The sequence below is a fragment of the Pleurodeles waltl genome, chromosome 3_1 (assembly GCF_031143425.1).
Source record: "Pleurodeles waltl isolate 20211129_DDA chromosome 3_1, aPleWal1.hap1.20221129, whole genome shotgun sequence".
Lineage (NCBI taxonomy): Eukaryota > Metazoa > Chordata > Amphibia > Caudata > Salamandridae > Pleurodeles > Pleurodeles waltl.
In genome coordinates, this window is record NC_090440.1 from 788,408,759 (window position 1) to 788,428,686 (window position 19,928).

The following is a 19,928-nucleotide window of genomic DNA, read 5'->3' on the forward strand; positions in this document are numbered from 1 at the left end:
CAGGAGACTGGATGGTAGCGTTGGACTTGCAGGACGCTTATTTCCACATCCCCATCCTGCCCACAGACATTACCTACGATTCGAGGTAGGTCACGAGCACTTTCAGTTTACCGTGCTCCCCTTCGGCCTTACCAGTGCCCCTTGGGTGTTCAAGAAAGTGAGGGCGGTGGTTGCAGCTCATCTGCGCAGGTTAGGGGTCTCAGTCTTCCCCTACCTTGACGACTGGCTGTTGAAGGCGGATTCGCACCAGAAAGTTGTCTCCCACCTTCAGACTACGGTGAACCTCCTGCACATGCTGGGGTTCACTATAAACGTGCAGAGGTCACACCTGACTCCCTCTCAGTCGCTCCCTTTCATTGGAGCGGTGGTGGACACAGTGCAGTTTCGGGCTTATCCTCCCAAAAAGCAAGCCCAAGACATTCAGGCTATGATTCTGATCTTTCGACCTCGGTCTTGGGATTCGGTGAGATTGACTCCGAGGCTGCTGGGACTCATGGCATCCTGCTAGTGACACATGCCAGATGGCATATGCGGGCTCTGCAGTGGGACCTGAAGTTCCAGTGGGCGCAGCATCAGGGGAATCTCTCCGACATGGTCCAGATCTCGGAGGGGACTGCAAAAGACCTGCAGTGGTGGCTTTCGAATCTGCATTGGGTCCACAGCTGATCCCTCTCCCTTCCCAACCAGATCTATCTATAGTGAGAGATGCGTCACTTCTGGGTTGGGGCGGCCACATGGGAGAGGCAGAGATCAGAGGACTCTGGTCTCTGGCGGAGTCTGGGCTCCATATCAATCTGCTGGAGCTCTGGGCAATCAGGCTTGCGTTGAAAGCATTCCTTCCCTCTCTCAAAGGGAAAGTGGTGCAGGTGTTCACGGACAATGACACCGCCATGTGGTACTCCAACAAACAGGGCGGGGTAGGGTCCTGGACCCTTTGTCAGGAGGCACTACGCCTCTGGAAATGGGTGGAATATCAGGGCATTACCCTGATGGTTCAACATCTGGCGGGCTTCCTCAACGCCAAAGCGTACAAATTCAGCCATCGATGCACAGCCGATCACGAATGGTGTCTCCATCCGGAGGTGGCGCAAGGTCTCTTTCAGCAGTGGGGGGGAGCCTTGGTTAGATCTGTTCGCCTCCGCAGAGAATGCACAATGTCAGCTGTTTTGCGTGTAGAAGTTTTCAAGGCGGCACTCGCTCATAGACGCTTTTAGTCTCGAGTGGAACTGCGGCCTCCTTTACACCTTTCCGCCTATACCTCTTCTGCCCAGATTTCTCAAGAAAATCAGGAACGATCGGGCCCAAGTCATCTTGGTGGCTCCAGACTGGGCATGGAGAGTATGGTATCCACAGCTATTGAGCATGTCAATCGATCCTCCACTCAGACTGCCTCTTCGGGCGGATCTTCTGTCGCAGCAACAGGGAACGGTTCTTCACCCGAACCTGTCCAACCTCCGCCTTCATGCGTGGAGATTGAGCGGCACCAGTTGACGGCTTTTGCCCTTCCACCGGAAGTCTGCAATCTTATCTTGGCAGCCAGGCGACCATCAACCAAGACTGTATACGCCTGTCGTTGGAATACATTTGTGGTATGGTGTACTAACAAATCTGTTGATCCCCTTTCCGCCCCTCTGTCCGAGGTTCTTCTGTTCATTCTTTCTGTGGCCCAGCAGGGCTCTGCTTTGGGCACCCTTAAAGGGTATTTATCTGCCATTTCGGCCTTTTTTCGGCTACCTGATCAGCCCTTTAAATCTTCTGTTGTGAGTAGATTCCTAAAAGGGCTCACCCATTTATTTCCTCCCACTCCATTTATCATGCCTCAGTGGGACCTTAATCTTGTACTTACTTATTCGATGTGTACCCCCTTTGAGCCAATGCATAATTGTCCCTTGCGGATCCTCACCTTCAAAACAGTCTTTCTGGTTTCTATCACCTCTGCTCGCTGGGTGAGTGAGCTTCAGGCCCTTTCCTCAAAACCTCCATACCTATCTGTGCTCCCTGACAAAGTAGTGTTGCGCACTAGGGCTTCCTTCCTTCCTAAGGTAGTTACACCCTTTTATGTAGGCCAGTCCATCACTCTGCCTACTTTCTATGCACCCCCACATCCTTCCCATGAGGAGGAGAGACTCCACCGTCTGGACCCAAAAAGAGCTTTGGTCTTCACCTCAATCGTACTAAAGATTTACGGGTGGACGATCAACTGTTCATTGTATATGTGGGTGCGAAAAAAGAGAAGGCGGCACAAAAGCGTACCATCTCTCGATGGGTGTTTCTTTGCATCAAAATGTGCTACGCCTTGGCCAAGAAGCAACCCCCTGAGGGCTTGTGTGCTCATTCTAGCAGAGCAACTGCTGCTTCCACTGCATTAGCACTCGGAGTTCCTGTCCTGAATATCTGCCACACGTTTGCTAAGCAGTACTGCCTGGACAGTCAGGTCCGTCGGGTGGCTATTTTGGTCGTTCGGTCCTGCAGGACTTCCTAGTATGATCTTTGTTCGCAGCCCACCACAGAGGATGGCAGTGCTTGGGTATGTATTCTGAGGTAAGGAATCTGCAACTAGAAGTCTCTGATCAGATGAACAAGTTACTTATCTTCAGTGACTAAATATCTGGTAGAGACATATTCTAGTTGCAGATTCCTTACCACCCACCCATCCTCCCCGCTTGCGAACTGACTTCTAGGTACAGGGATTCCCCCTTTCAGGTCCTTAGCTCTGGCTCACCAATCTCAGTGTTCTTAGCGGCTCTGCGCTTTGGCGTGGAAAGTCGTCAAAAGAAACTGACTTCACTGCATGAGGGCGGTGTCTAGATACTATTCCCAATGTCATCACGGTGAGCAGGATGCCAATGACGCCTGCGGAGTTGACCACCACCACGTACCGACGTGCAAGGGTATTGCTCGAAGAAAAATGTCTCTACCAGATATTTTGTTACCAAAGGTAAGTAACTTGTACAGTAAGGAAAGAAGGGTTGCACCATTCCCCATCACTGTTACATGTTTCCAAAGACGTTCCCTTGGAATCAGATTGAAGGCTTAGGTGAAGTCTGAGAAAGCTACCTAGAGGGGCATTTTTTTTTAGCAGTGCGGAATTTGTGCATATAATGTAAATAGGTGAATATTTGATAGATAGTAGAAAGGCCTTCTCTGAACTCACCTTGAATGGGAGAAAGGATATTCTCATTGGTAACCTAATCATCAAGTTCCCTCAGAATCACTTTTGGAAATATTTTACAGTAAGTGTCTGTTAAACTAATACAATGATACAGTTTTGCCTAGATGGAGAGCACTGAACCTCTGCTGATATCGTCATATCATTTCTGTTTGGATTTCGGTCCACCAGTCCAGATCTGAGATGAACACCTCTGGGGTATCATATCAGGTCCTGGAGCCTCCCACTTTTTCAAGTCTTTTATTGCTCCCCTCATGTTTTTTTTTGTTGCTAATAACGAGTGGGCCCTCAACCATCTTTTGTCGTCCACTCATAGATTGACCTTTGAGGTGTGGTTGACAGGTCACGAAATCTCCTGGAATAGGCATAAAAATTGAAGAGAAGTGGGATACCCATTCTTCTTCACTGATATTCAAATCTAGGTGATTATTACTAGATACCTACCTCATTTCATCAGAATTCGAACTAAAAAGCTCTCTACCTTTCCAGCCACAGCCATTTTAATTTCTCTCCAATTTTTGAGCATGACTTCCATAGTTTTCTTCTTTAGTGGGGCCTTATAGCTTGATGCGGCCTCCCTGATTTTATCTTTGGTGAGAGCAGAATGTGTAATTGACTGGAGCTCTGTTTTCTTATTTTTGCAGTCCTCATCAAACCACTTGTTGCATGCAATGTTTCTTTTTGATGGTGTTTTTCCTGGAAACTGTTGGTGTTAATGTGTTCAATAATTCACTATACAGGAGTAATTTATCATCTTCTGTTTGGCTTTCTAAGATAGATGCTTGTAGAACAACCATGGCAGGGCATTTTTCTAAACTGCTAAATTTACTGCAAAGTTCGGAGTCCATCTTCAAACTTCAGGGGATTATAGTCACTCTCTATCCACTGATGTAGTTGCAGATTTTCAAAATCATCTCAGTCTGTTACCTTTAAGAAGATATAGTTGCTAACACATTGGGCCCTACGTGTATTATATGTCAGTATACTTGTATAGTAGTTCTCATAGGAGTTCCGTGCCGTTGATTTAATCTCTTTTGTAGACACGTCATGAATTCCCCATTTGCTTCTCTTACAGCTGAAGTCACCACATATGATGGTGAGTATATCAGGTTTGTTTGTTTTTAGTAGTGCTTTTTTTAATGGTGTCTAAAAGCTTTAGGAAGCCTTGTATTGTTTCTGCAATATGTATGATTTTATTATTCTCAATGTAGAATTGCCAAACAATTTTATACCACTAATTTGCAGGTTGTTGTAAAAGCTATCCCATTCTTTAGATGCTATACATATGTTGTTCCTGCATGCTGTCTGCAAGCTGCCACAGTTCCATGTTTTGGCCAGTGCTGTTGGGCATTTAGAGTGGTTAAAGTAGGAGTTTGTATCCATGGTGTTTCCGCCCATGTTTCTTTAAGGATTATAATATCATATGCAGTTAGGAACGTCCCAAAAATCAGAATCTCCCACCTCGGGGATGTCAGCCACGATCCAGGAAATAATCAAGGTTTTTATTTTGTAACTAGAGGATTGATTCCCTTGACACACCTTTTGTTTTACTAGTCAGTCTGCTTTATCCGAGTCGCTTATTTTGGGGCAAATCTGCCTGGTTGGTTGTTTTTCCTTCCAAAGAGCACTGTTTAATTTTTCAAACTGATCGGACTACAAATTGCCAGCTCATTCAGTATTATTTACTGATTGTCACTTGTTGTTTGCTGCAAGTATTGCTTTGATTTTTCATCTGCAGGGCCTGGGTACATGTAAACTCTGTGAGCCCCTCCGCTGGTTTCTCAAACTTTCCATACTTGGCCATACATAAAGATGGGTTGAGTATGATTCTGACTGAGGAAAACGGGTTGGCCAAAAGTTTTGATTTGCACATGTACTCAGACAGATTTGTGGATCCACTACCAACTAAGATACAGCAGGTCTTATTCCCCATGGCACTTGTGTGTTGTCTCATAATATTGAGCTCTCCTATTTTGATTGTTGTGTTCCCCAAATTATCGGATAGCTATTCATAAACTTTATTTCACATGGAAGTTCTCCCCTAATTTTTTGTGGTTGGGGGTAAATTACAGATTGCTAAATTGTGTTTATCCTTAGCCTGCTTCAAAATGGCAGGGTCTTGAGTTCTAGTACTTGCATCTTGAAGTAACATGATCCTTTTTTTGTGAATTGACAGAGTCAGGCCTGTTCCTGGATCCAAGTTTGTCCTTCAGTTATGGGACCTTTTCTGATTTGTAGCTTGGGTCCTCATGTTGCCTCCCTTTGTCATTGGATAGGATTAGACGATTTATGTGCTTTATTAGATTATATTGGTGTTGTTTATCTGAAATCCCTCATGCCTCTATTATGAGAGGTGGGCAGTTGGTATCTATTTGCTCGATGCCCAGTCAGCTAGCATTGGGCCCTACTGGTGTTACGGGAAAGCTTGGACATGTGAAATCCTTAAAGTAGGTCAAACACGTCTCTGTGTAGAGCATCAAACTCTGAGTTTAAATTATTTAGCAGGGGTATTATTTCAGTACACCTGCCACCCTGCATGTCCGTGTTGCTGGTGAACCAGCAAGAAGGGCATTGGTATGGTTGTTGTGATAACTTACACCTAGATTCAAACATATTTAATCATCCACTAGGGTTTTATCTTCACACTGCGTGTCTTCTATTAATGGTTATAGTGCTTGTGGTTGCCGACTGACCTGGTTTGCTTCTGTGGGGAATCATGCAAGAGTCTACTTGAGGGACCTTGGACGCTGTCTCCTTTCCATCTTCCCTCGATCCTTCTTTCACATTCTCATCTGTTTGGAGTCTTAGAGGTCTAGGAGTCTCTAAGGGAAACCCATGGGACCTCTCCTGTGGATTATCATAGAGCTTATCACAGACTGCCTCCTGGCTCATCTCTCACAGGCGAGTGGGGGCTTGAATGACTAGAAAAGCTTAAGGGATAAGGAGACTTTTTGAAGTTTTGTTGAGGCTTGCGGAGACTTTTACAGACCTTTTGATTATTTTGCTCGTAAGACACCCACCAGCCTCTCACATCCCTGGCACTAAGTAGCTTAGTTGCTAAACTGCTGTCAGCGTCTGCTGTCAGTGTCACCCCCCCAGGGCCAGGTCCCCAGAGTTCACCAAAACCTCTCAGGCTGCCCCTCCTTGCTCACCACAAATGGGGCTATAAAGGAAGTTACTGGGATGTCGGCAAAAAGAGGCCTTTGCTTAACTTTCAGTGCATAGGGCAACTAACAGGTGACTGACTGGCACGCGTGGACCGAAAATGAAAAGCAGAAACAGCATAATTAGCTTACCAGTGGGTGGCCTTGACCCACGAAACACACTGTGCTGTAGGGAGCGTCGTAGCCCTTGGCATCTCGTAGAAAGAACGAAGGCTGGAGCTGAGCAGAGCTGCCAGTGCTGGCACTTAAGGCTGCCAACAACCGCACCGCTGCAGCAACTAGCAGCCTGCTTGAAAGCCATTGAAACTGGACATGGTGGAGTGGAAGATTCTGCTTCACAGCAGGGAAAAGTGAAAAAGCAGGACGAGCGTACAAGCTGGTATCGGCAGCCAGACAGGCTGCTTCCACAGGCCGATGCTTCCCTGTTGTGTTACACCACTGCTAGCATGCTGACGCTAAAAACAAGCATTTGCAACGGGTCTCACATTTGCTCGAGTTAGAGCTATTAGCGTTGTAAACGCCTAACCGGACTTTTCTTGCCACGTAAATTGAAAGAAAAAAAACGAGTGCGCTATGTAAAACCCAGCGCAATCGCGCTGCGTGGAAAATAAAAAGATACATTTGTGCAGAAATCAGGCTGAAAACATGGATCCTCATATGTTTTCAGTAGTTGGCCGGTGCAATCGAGGAGGGCTGAACACCGGAAAAGGCATGATGTATGCATGCCTTTCACTAATGAAATCAAGCGGATTTTAAAAGGCAAGCCCACAAACCAATGAAAGTGACAGGCGTAACATGGGCATGGTTAAAAGCCCAAAGAGCGATTACAACAGGGACGGAGTGCTCGTGCGCTTGACCCTAAAAATCACTACCTGTGTGGAGGGGAGCAAGGGAAGAAAGGATTTAGGAGCAGACAGGAAGAGTCAGCAATTAGTGGGTGGGGTTGAGGGAGCGAATAGGCAATTGAAAAGCACAGTTTGTAATGCAGAGTGGCCCGGTAGCAAATGGCAGTTGCCGGGATTTCCCAAAGAAATGAGTCAAAACATTTTATTTAAAAGACCGCAAGGTGTAGCAGAGCAGTGGACAAGCAGTTGAAGTGAACGACATGGTGAGCAGGTATTGGTATTGGTGTGGAAGCAGCACATGAGAGAGAGCAGGAAAACACATGTTCGCCCATGCAGTGACCCATTAAAAAAGAAAATAGTAGTTCCCTAAAGTGAGTAAAGAAACGATAAAAGCCAGCCCATCAATTAGGTGGTAAAAAGGCTACGCTCCAGTGAAGGGACAAACACAATAAGAGGAAGGCAAGTCATTTAATAAGAAGCAAGCAAACAGGAGTACAAATAAAGCCAACCAATATTAAGCAAAGGGCATTATCCAAGCCTGCTGTTGTTTTTAGGTATGGTCTTCAAGAGGACTTTTATAGACAGCTAAAAGCAGTCTATAGGCGACACCTAAAAACAATCCACATGTTCAGCTCTATAAACCTGCGAACAGCAATTGTGCTAGTAAATGCTTCAGGTGATATTGCTCAAGCATTAGACCAAGGATACTGCCTCTTTTAAGCTGCTGCGCCTCTAACAACATACTCACTTTTTGCCTGCTCATATCTGCACTACATTGGGATGTAACATCCTACAGGACTGCTAGAAATGTGTCAAGTCTACTGTAAGACACAAAGTGCCCCTCCCTCTTGCTTGTAGCATGCACAGCTCCATTCCACGAAGACCACTGTTCGTTTTAACTGGACACTGTCATGTCTCACCTTGATCTCTATTAAGTTGGGCTAAATCAGTCATCCCTGATATAAATCATATCACAAGGTCATATTAGATCTGCAAACTACATGAACTGTCCTAACTAGCAAGAGAATGGTGGTTGTCTGTTATTTTGATCAAAACACCCTTCTTGTGATTATAATAACTCTCAATAAAAAGAGTGCTGTTATTGCTGAGCAAGGGACACAAACTAAAAACGGCCTCATTAGACACTGGCTAAACAGTATTGCGTGTTGTGCAATTGATTGAATTACATATGCGAAAATATATGATTGCGAAGGTGGAGCCTGAGGTTAAAACGGAAGCCTGTTGTAACAAATAAAAAGCTCGCCAGCTGATCACACCCTGTATATTAGCTGCCTGTAGACTATAAGTAATTCTTCACTATCCAAGAGGAGGGGCTGAGAGCGCATATGAAGGTCCAGCATATATGTTCCCAAATAATCTGAGTTTCAAAAAAAGGAGTATGCAGTTCCTATGTGAAAGAGTGTGTCCGTATGAACAGGTCGGTAATGAACTGAAGAACCAAGCTGGGGCATCTGACTGCTCAGGAGCAAGAGCCCTCACACACCCAGATGGGTGTCATGCTTCATCATTGAGCATGCACCACATTAGGCTGGTGCTGCAATGCCCAATGGGACCCGCAGGGGGCTGTTTGCCGGACATCTTCTGTTTTTTGCCGCATAGTAAAGGTAAATGTTCTAGGTGTAGATTGCTATAGATATAAATGGGCTAACATATACTAAGTCAGTGGTTCCCAACCTTTTGACTCCTGAAGAACTCCACTGAATCAATTCAGGATGCCAGGGACCCCAAGCAATTTGTATGATTTACATTTCAATCATTAAAACAATAATCAACAAAAAATACCCAAACAAGTACACACCAAACAAATACTCCAACTACTAAATATATAATTATTTTATATTGAAAAAATATGAAAAACAAATATATATTGTAATGGGGAGGTTGGTGCTGAATCTAACTTTTCAATGTTTCTTTTTATTTAGGAAAGCGGACTCCTCAGGTCAGAGTCTACATTTCCCAAGCAATTTTATTTTTTATTTTTTAGGTGCATAAGATCTGAGAAAGACTTTTCGCAATAATTTGTGGTGGCAAAATGAACTAAAACCATAAGGGCCTCTCATCTCTCCATAACCTCTCTGTCACATATAATTAATTTGTTTTATAGCTCCTCCCATATCAATGTAGGGTATCGGAGCACTTTACAGGGGACTACACGGTGTAGGTTTCAAGGTGTAGGCATTTTCTAAGAGTGCTTGGTCTGGAGAAGCACAAACTCAGGATTAAGAACATAACACAGTGGTTAGCGTTCACTTTAATAAGAAGAATTATTTCTACTCAAGCAAACCTTTTTTAACAGCATAATTATAATGAAAGACTTGGGAAAAAAAGCATAACTTTCTAACTTGTGCCATGCAGTTTACATGCAGCTCTTTGGTAGTTCATAGCTCTCTGTGCTACAATATTATTGTAACTAATGAACTGCACAGTAACAAAAGGATCTCTGTGACAAAAGCAGTAACCCACTGTGTTATGCACATAAAATACTGTTCTTTGCATGATACATGTTCTTTGCAGCAGGCATATTACCCATTTGCGCTGTCCTTAGATGAGTCAAAACTACCACTAGAGAAAACTCTTCTCTCTAGCAGGTACGTTAATCACCAGAGTTATCTTGGCACTTTTATTTTTGCTCGAAAGTTGCTGGATGTACAAGGAACTTTGCAGTGCTTTTTAAATTGCTACATAAATCAAGTAATATAAAAACATGCAGTGAGAGGCCCCAGCTAGAGTAGTGCCTTCCTGCCAGCCCCAGCCTGCGGACTCCCTGGGAATGTGCCACGGACCCCTAAGGGTCTGTTGACTACAGGTTGGGAACCTCTGGGCTAAGTGATAACCTAGCCATTTTAATATGTGGGTCCTCTTGTCTAGACCAAAAACTATAGTGATGATTGCTAGAAAGAGAAAGAGATAAGGGTCTGTCCCACCTCAATATGTGGTATATGAATGGGTCAACATGTTTCTTACTGTGTGTAGTCCCTGTCGATCAATGGCAGTTCACCTGGGCCGAGAGACCTAATCTACACAGTAGTTGGGAAAGATTGGCAGGTAGTGCCCGATCACAGACGGTAGACATAAAGGTTAAAGTAAAAACCGGCCCCATTTGGGTCGGTAGTCTAGCCCCGAGAGAGAGAGAGAGGAGTTAATATTCATATCCCCCTACTGTTGTGAGATTCATCAGTAGTGTCGACTCAGGGGGATTACATCTCTCATTATTTATGGGATACTACCTACCTGATGTCTCATCTGCATGAATTACATCACTACGTGGGCCTGTTACTGAACATATTATCATTTCGGGCCATTAATATTCCCCTTCCATTGTGCAATTCACTGTTAGTGTTGACGCAGTGAGACTGTTTCTCAAAATTGAGGATGTTCCTCCACACAGACTTGAGGATTTATTACCATATATAATGATTTTGTTCTCCTTTTCCTTTCGCCTCCTAGTGTGTTTGTATCATTTATAGCATGATCTGCTGTCTACGGATTTGTAAGCCCCTTTTTGAACACTGCCAGACGCGGCAGCTGTAAATGGAGACTACGTCTCCCATGGTTCTCGGACCCACGCGCACATTTGCGTGCACCAACCAGGGTTGATGGAATGCCGCTGTGCTGTGCCGAAGGAGTACTGTTCACTCCTCACCACGGGCGCAGAGGAGGGCCATTCCACCTGATCTCGGGCCTCCCCGCATAGATTGCACCGCGCTCTCCGTTGGATACCCACCTACAGTCAGCTAATTAATTGAGAAAGCTAACCCAACCGGCCGTGCCCCGGGGTTTATACATAGCGTTCTCCAGCCGCACCGATCTGACAAAAGCAGCGGAGAGATGCCAAGTGGGTCTCATAATGGGTTGGGACCCTTGAAGAAGTGGCTCATTCTACTGTAGAGTGTGCCTTGCTCTGGTAAACTTTATATTCTTCTCTCATATTAATGTTTAAGACCATGGCCCCGTAGGGTGGTTATATATCTTTGCTTAGTCTGACAGTAGGTTTTATTGCCCTCTTTTTAGAGTTTGACTACAGGGCCGTCCACTCTTGCCCCCGTGGGGGCACTTATCTCCAGCACTTTGTGTGAGTGATTGTAAACAGCGCTGTAACTAGTTTTATATAACAGATGTACATCTCTAAGCCGTTGCTATGCTTGTTGAAGAAAGCACCAGATGGGGTCATGAATGATTGTCCTTTTTTTAAATGTAAAACACCACACTCCTTCCAGCCGTAGGCCTATAGGGTAGAGCAACATACACACTTCAGTGTGACACGTGGTGTCATAGTGGTGACTTTCACAACGTCATTCACCACAGGCCTGATCTTGACACTGTTTTCAATATGTGTGTGCACGAGCCTGATTAAGACACCAACAAGTGGAATAGAAATGTGTGCACATTCACTAGCATTCAAATTCTGCTCGCAGAGGGGATAAGTGTGTGTCATGGATATTGAATCAGATGATTGCTATTGTTCTCATGCCAGATATATTTTTATTTGCAGGTATAAAGCTGAGTGGCAAGTATTACGTGCTCTGTACATGTTTTGAGTATTTTTCATGCTGCACAAAAAAGACACTAAGACATCTTTCGGGGAGTGACATATTTATGAATCACGCTGATGTAAGCCCTGGACCTTTTTAGGCCATGAATATAGGGCTGAAACATGTTGGTTATTGAGGCTCATAGAATCAGTATATCCTAATACCCCAATATGTTTTTAAACTTCCCATGCACCCCACTAATAAAGAGATAACTTGGGAGTGGCGGAGGAGAATTTTTATCTCTAAAGTTACGCCCCCTATCTAAGTTTAAGAGCTCTCTGGAATATGGTTGATCCCACCCTGACCTCTTGGAGTCAGGGTGAACCTGATGATGAAGCATGCCCCTATTAGAGTGGGTGAGCATATTAAAAAAAAAAAAAAGGGGGTTTCTTTCACTTTCCCACTCCATGTGAAGGCGCCAGAACTCCAGAAGGGATACTCTTTGGTTAGTAGTACTTCATCTTCATTCAAGGGGACTTCTCTACCCTTCAGGGGCTGTGAAGTTCTTTGAACCTCCAGATCTTAACGTTTTGAGTAGCTGGCATTTAGCCTTTGTGTATTCTTCCCAGACAGTATCACAAAGGAGGGTCTGAGTTTTGGCAGTATGAGTCATCTCTGACTTGATGGGGGTGGTGAAGCAGTTACCCACCACACTTACACTTCAAAGGCTCTGGCTCAGCTCACACACAGAGGACTTCACACTAGACTACTAGACGACAGCAGGGAGGCAGGAAGTTCCAGGCACCACTGTAGGGAGAAATTCCAGGAGCTTCTCTCACTTCAAAGCTGACACCATGTATAAATATTTGACCCTCAGACCAAACTCTTCAGTACACTCGTGGACCTGTGACTATTGTAGAAGAATGATACTCTGCTGCCTGAGGCTTGCCCTACTTGCTGAAGTGACTCCTCTTAGAGCCCCAGGGACATAACAGCTCCAGAGACCTCCCTGCTTCTGCCCAGCTGACCTGCTGCCTGAACCTGCCTGAGCACTGCTTGCCTCTGCTGGAGCGAGTGCTTGGTCCCCAAGAGCTGCTTCCCAGGCCCTGGACCCTTGGTGTGTCATCAGTTGAGCTCCTCTCTGAAGAAAGGAAGAAATACTGAAGATTTGGTCCCAGTTCGCACCTAGATCTTGTCGCCCACACTGACCATGTACACAAAGCTCTTGTGAATCAAATTCTTCACTCAAAAATGTACGCCAGCAACCACTGGCACAACAGTGTCGACAGCCTGCAATGACTGCCAGTATGAAACTTCAGAAATGACTGTCTGCGATGTCCAACAGGATCTTTGTTCTACAGCTGCTACTGTCCGCGATGCCTAACCTGCTCTTCACACTACAGTAACAACCTTCTGCAACGCTCTCCCTGCTCCCCATGGCCTCCTCCATGGCAAACCCGACTCTTCATGCTAGACTTTCAAAGGTAACGCAGTGGGACTGACCTGGTCCCTGAATTCGGTCTGGCCCTCCATCGCAGTTGGCCTGAGCTTGTGACTTTCACCCGCTGTCGCAGGACCAGATTGCCACAAGTGGCACTTTGTACTTTTAGGCGCAATACTTACCATAACTCTTTGAAATTACAAATCGCCAGTTCTACTGATCGGCTTTTTAAAAATCATTTTTATGTAAAAAAAAAATTATTACATTTTACTCTTTTTCTAAGTTTGTGTGGATTTTTTCTTTTGAGTTTTTTTTAAACTTCATTATTGTTTGTGTGCTGATACATTTTTTACACATTGCCTCTAAGTTTAGCCTGACTGCTGTTGCACCAAGCAGCAGAGGGTTAGCCACAGGTTAATTGCGGCCATTGCTTGAGATGGACCCATACCCCTATCAACCAACATCCCACTTACTCACACGTTTCATATGTTTGTGCCTTTTTGGATTTCTAATTAGGTGTTAGGACATCAATTTTCCAGCTCTCTAGATGAATAGGAAAGTTTTGTGCAAGGTGGTGCAAATATCTAGTTTCCTGTTTTAATGGCAGGCTAATACACCGAGCATATACTTGTACTGTATTGGCAGCACACTAAACAAACCGGTCAGTGAATTAATATATTTGCAAGTTATCCCTCTGGAGCTCGATGAATGAAATAAACATGATTTGGACTATCTGGGTTATAATGACTGCGTGTGTCAATGTATGATTTGCAACACTATAATTATTTAAGATTAAAATATTTCTGTAATTTACAGACGCTGAAGTGGTGTTTTTAGAGTTTATGAAACCATTGGCTATTACTGTGGAATACCTATGCTTCCACAGCTTTTACTAATCTGTATTCTAGCACTTATGGTAGTTACAATTGGATTAAAAAACAATTACAGTGTGTGGCACAGTTAGAGTATTCTCCCCAAAGGTAAATTACTTTTAATGTTTACTTCTAGAAGCGTAAAAACTTTTTTTTTTATCCCCTTTTCTGATGTTCAGTTTTTCACTCCTTTCTGAATTTTAGCACTTTCTCGAAAACAATCGCTAAAGGAGCCAAACTTGCTGGAAAAATGACGATTGGGCGTCAGTACACGGCAAAGAAGAAGACTAGCATGATAGCGGAGGAGAAAGGAAACCGCTCTGGCTGGAATGAAGATGATGATCTTTCTGGTAGGAGTAAATGCAAGTAATGTCACGCAGTGAGAACTAAGAAAACACCTGTATTGCGCTGTCAGTCAGCATGCATAGAGAGGAGGGTAGAACAAGAATCTTTCTATCTTTTTGAAATGGTAGGAGGCCCTCTTCTGCTTAGTGGGCTCGAAGCTGAGTTTTCCAGTGTTCAGAGCATCTGTTAGGCAAACCTTTACTTTCTGTTGGCGAGCAGCAGTGTTTGTGAGTATTGAGTCAGTTTTCATTGGCTTTTTCTTGGGTCATCATTGTCCTGCGGCCTTGAAATATATATATATATATATATATATATATATATATATATATATATATATATATATATATATATATGTATGGTCGGTGGCATGTGTAGCTGCAGATACACATGCTGTGCATTATCCTGCCATCTAATGTTTGGCTCGGAGTGTTACAAGTTGTTTTTCTTCGAAGAAGTCTTTTCGAGTCACGAGACGAGGGACTCCTCCCTTTCGGCTCCATTGAGCATGGGCGTCGACTCCATCTTAGATTGTTTTCTTTCCGCCATCGGGTTCGGACGTGTTCCTCTTCGCTCCGTATTTCGAATCGGGAAAGTTAGCTAAATATCTAAAATTCAACGGTATTGTTCGTACTCAGTACCGGTTTAGTGTTAGCGTATCGACAACAATAGTAGAAGCGCTCCGGCGGCCCTTCGGGGCTTCCGCTCTTCAACAGGGCCTGGTCTGTCCGACTGCGTCTATTGACAAAACTAATGGACTGGACCCCCTTCCGCTTCTGTCCGAAGTGCCACTCGAAGTATCCTTATACAGACCAACACTTGGTCTGTAATCTGTGTCTATCACCAGAACACAGGGAGGATACTTGTGATGCCTGTCAGGCATTTCGATCGAAAAAGACCCTACGCGATCGAAGAGCCAGAAGACTACAAATGGCGTCGACACCGATGGAACAACTCGACGTCGAAGAGGAGGAAAGAATTTCCCTCCTGGGAACGGACTCAGATGATTCCGAAAGTGAGCAACCCGCGACGATGCAGAAAACAGTGATAAATCCGACTCCGGTCGAGATTCAGGCTCCGAACGATCTTGGCACCGAGAGTTCGACTCACCCAAGGTGAGAAAAGTTACGTCGGAACCGAAAAAGACTTTCTCGGAAGCTTCGGTACAGAAAAAAGTGGCTTCGGAGCCGAAAAGAAGCTCCTACATGGAAGAGCAAGGACTTTCCGGCCAAATGCAAAAACACAGATTTGAGCAGGAGATAGGTATGGGGGGAACCAGACCATACACAAAGGAGGTTGCATATTCAGAAAGAGACTGGGAAAATACAAACTCTTCCTCCAATTAAAACCAAAAGAAAGCTGGCATTTCATGAGTCAGAAATGCAGCCAAAGGCAAAGGTGGCAAGAGATAAAACACCACCACCAAGGGTTTTGCCACAACCTTCTCCACTGCATTCACCACAGCTTTCCCCGGTAACAACACCCCCAATGCAGTCACCGACCCATACAGGGATGACACAGGATGAGCCGGATGCATGGGACTTATATGATGCTCCGGTATCAGACAACAACCCAGATTGTTACCCAACAAGGCCGTCACCTCCAGGGGACAGTACTGCATATACGCAGGTACTATCAAGTGCAGCTACATTCCACAATGTAGCAATGCATTCAGAGCCAATAGAGGATGATTTCCTATTCAGCACCTTGGCGTCCACCCACACTTCCTACCAGAGTCTGCCAATGCTTCCAGGCATGCTCAAGCACGCAAAACAGGTCTTCCAGGAGCCAGTGAAAGGGAGGGCTATCACACCTAGGGTGGAGAAAAAATACAAACCTCCCCCAACGGACCCTGTGTTTATAACACAGCAACTTACACCAGACTCGGTAGTTGTAGGAGCAGCAAGAAAGAGGGCAAACTCTCAATCATCAGGAGACGCTCCACCGCCTGACAAGGAGAGTAGGAAGTTTGATGCAGCGGGCAAACGGGTGGCAGCACAGGCAGCCAATCAATGGCGGATCGCAAATTCGCAAGCCCTACTGGCTCGCTACGACAGGGCACACTGGGACGAGATGCAACACATTATACAGCACTTGCCCAAAGAACACCAGAAACGTGCCCAACAGGTTGTTGAGGAAGGACAAGCAATATCCAACACCAAATAAGGTCCGCATTAGACTCGGTAGACACAGCAGCACGAACAGTCAACACTGCGGTAACCATTCGCAGGCATGCATGGTTACGAAGCTCAGGATTCAAGCCAGAAATCCAACAAGCTGTGTTAAACATGCCTTTCAACCAGGAACAGTTGTTTGGGCTGGAGGTGGACACAGCAATTGAAAAATTAAAAAAGGACACAGACACGGCCAAAGCCATGGGCGCGCTCTGCTCCCCACAAAGCAGAGGCACATTTAGAAAGCCACAATTTAGAGGGGGGTTTCCTATTCAAACACCAGAACCTTCCACCTCGCAAACCAGACCCACCTATCAGGGACAAAACCAGAGAGGAGGGTTTCGAGGCTCGTCTAGGGGTGGACAATTCCCAAGAGCAAGGGGAAAATTCCAAACCCCTAAAACAAGTCAAACCAAACAGTGACTTCAATGTCACAAAACCCCAACACTTAACACCAGTGGGGGGGGGGACTTACTGCATACTACAAAAACTGGACACACATAACTACGGACGCATGGGTTCTAGCCATTATCCAACATGGTTATTGCATAGAATTCATAAATTTCCCGCCAGATATACCCCCAAGAGCACACAATATGTCCAAACAACACTTACACCTGTTACAACTAGAAGTCCAAGCATTGTTACAAAAACAAGCAATAGAGTTAGTACCCAACCATCAAAAAGGAACAGGCGTCTACTCACTATATTTCCTAATTCCAAAGAAAGACAAAACGTTAAGACCCATATTAGACCTCAGAACGCTGAATCTCTTCATCAAATCGGATCACTTCCACATGGTAAAACTTCAAGACGTGGTTCCCTTACTCAAAAAAGAGGACAACATGTCAACATTAGATCTCAAGGATGCCTACTTTCACATACCCATACATCCTTCCCACAGAAAATACTTAAGGTTTGTAATACACGGCGTACACTATCAATTTAAAGTGTTACAGTTCGGGATAACAACAGCCCCAAGGGTATTCACAAAATGCCTTGCAGTAGTAGCCGCTCACATAAGGAGACAGCACATGCACATATTCCCATACTTAGACGACTGGCTAATAAAAACCAGCACTCAACAACAGTGTCTTCTTCACACGCAATACGTTATAGAAACTCTACACAAACTAAGGTTTTCTATAAATTACCAAAAATCACATCTGCAGCCATCCCAAATACAACAATACTTGGGAGCAACACTCAACACACAACACACAAAAAGCGATTGCCTCTCCAAGTCCACAAAGGGTACAAGCATTCCAAAATATAACATTAAAATATAGCCAAACCAACACTACCAAGTGAGGTTTGTAATGAAACTTCTAGGCATGATGTCTTCATGCATAGCCATTGTCCCGAACGCAAGATTACACATGCAGCCCTTACAACAGTGCCTGGCAAAACAATGGACACAAGCACAGGGTCAACTCCAAGATCTAGTGTTGGTAGACCGCCAGACACACTTCCTGCTTCAATGGTGGAACCCTATAAATTTAAACCAAGGGCGGCCATTCCAAGACCCAGTGCCTCAAGACGTGATCATAACAGATGCTTCCATGATGGGGTGGGGAGCACACCTCAACTAGCACAGCATACAGGGACAATCGGACAATCAACAAAAACAACTGCCCATAAATCATTTGGATCTGTTGGCAGTGTTTCTAGCATTAAAAGCATTTCAACTACTGATAGCCCACAAACACATTCTTGTCAAAACCGACAACATGACAACAATGTATTACCTAAACAAACAAGGAGAGACACCCTCGTCACAACTGTGTCTCTTAGCACAGAAAATTTGGCATTGGACAATTCACAATCACATTCGCCTAATAGCACAATACATCCCAGGCATTCGGAACCAGTTGGCCGACAATCTAAGTTGAGATCACAAACAAACACACTAATGGGAAATTCCTCCCCAGATCCTATAAGATTACTTTCTACGCTGGGGAACACCAAAAATAGACCTATTCGCAACAAAAGAAAGCGCAAAATGGCAAAACATCGCGTCCAGGTACCCACACCCTCATTCAAAGAGCAATGCTTTATGGATCAGTTGGTCAGGGATATTTGCCTACGCTTTTCACCCTCTCCCACTCATTCCTTATCTGGTAAACAAACTAAGTCAAAACAAACTCAAACTAATACTTATAGCAACAACCTGGGCTCGCCAACAAGGGTACACAACACTGCTAGATTTATCAGTAGTACCTCACATCAAATTACCGAACAGGCCAGAACTGTTAACGCAACACAAACAACAGATCAGACACCTGAATCCAGCATCACTCAATCTAGCAATCCGGCTCCTGAGAACTTAGAATTTGGACATTTAGACCTTACACAAGAATGTATGGAGGTCATTAAACAAGCTAGAAAACCCACTACAAGACATTGCTACGCAAACAAATGGAAACGATTTGTTTACTACTGCCACACTAATCAAATTCAACCACTGCATGCTTCATCAAAAGACATTGTAGGCTACTTATTACCCTTACAAAAGTCTAAGCTAGCATTCTCTTCAATTAAAATACATCTCACTGCAATATCTGCCTATCTGCAGATTACACATTCAACATCGCTTTTTAGAATTTCAGTCATCAAAGCATTTATGGAGGGGCTAAAAAGAATCATACCTCCAAGAACACCACCAGTACCTTTGTGGAACCTTAATATTGTATTAACACGACTCATGGGACCACCATTCGAACCCATGCACTCTTGTGAGATGCAATACTTAACTTGGAAGGTAGCCTTTCTAATAGCTATCACATCACTTAGAAGAGTAAGTGAGATACAAGCATTTACTATACAAGAACCCTTTATACAAATACATAAACATAAAGTGGTTCTACGTACAAATCCCAAATTCTTACCAAAAGTCATATCGCCGTTCCACCTAAACCAAACAGTGGAACTCCCAGTCTTCTTTCCACAACCAGACTCAGTAGCCGAAAGAGCCTTACATACATTAGACATAAAGAGAGCACTAATGTATTACATTGACAGGACAAAACTATTTCGTAAAACAAAACAATTGTTTGTAGCCTTCCAAAAACCTCATGCCGGTAATCCTATATCCAAACAAGGCATTGCCAGATGGATAGTTAAATGTATTCAAACTTGTTATATCAAAGCAAAAAGAGATCTACCTATTACAGCAAAAGCACATTCCACTAGGAAAAAAGGCGCCACAATGGCCTTTCTGGGGAATATACCTATAACTGAAATTTGTAAGGCCTTGCTGAAATAGTGACTAGCTAATTCTTTCACTTTGGGTGATACTGTTCCTTCCTAGGCTTATCCAGATATTCTCTTCATGTGTCACAAACTGGGTAATTGTATCTGAAAAGTGCGATATGGATGTTGCATAGCAAATTAACATCGTGCACCAACCAGGATCCTGGCCAGTCCAC

The 19,928-nt window shown here is 44.4% G+C and overlaps 1 protein-coding gene across 4 annotated transcripts in view; it reads left to right on the top strand.

Annotated features, from left to right (window-relative positions):
- SBF2 (SET binding factor 2) overlaps nt 1-19,928 on the top strand; it is a 1,701,375-nt gene that overhangs the window by 1,279,413 nt on the left and 402,034 nt on the right. For all 4 annotated transcript variants that reach the window (XM_069223624.1, XM_069223621.1, XM_069223622.1 and 1 more), the window contains exon 25: nt 14,189-14,334. In XM_069223624.1, coding sequence (XP_069079725.1) covers nt 14,189-14,334 — 146 coding nt within the window. The remainder of the gene's footprint in view (nt 1-14,188; nt 14,335-19,928) is intronic.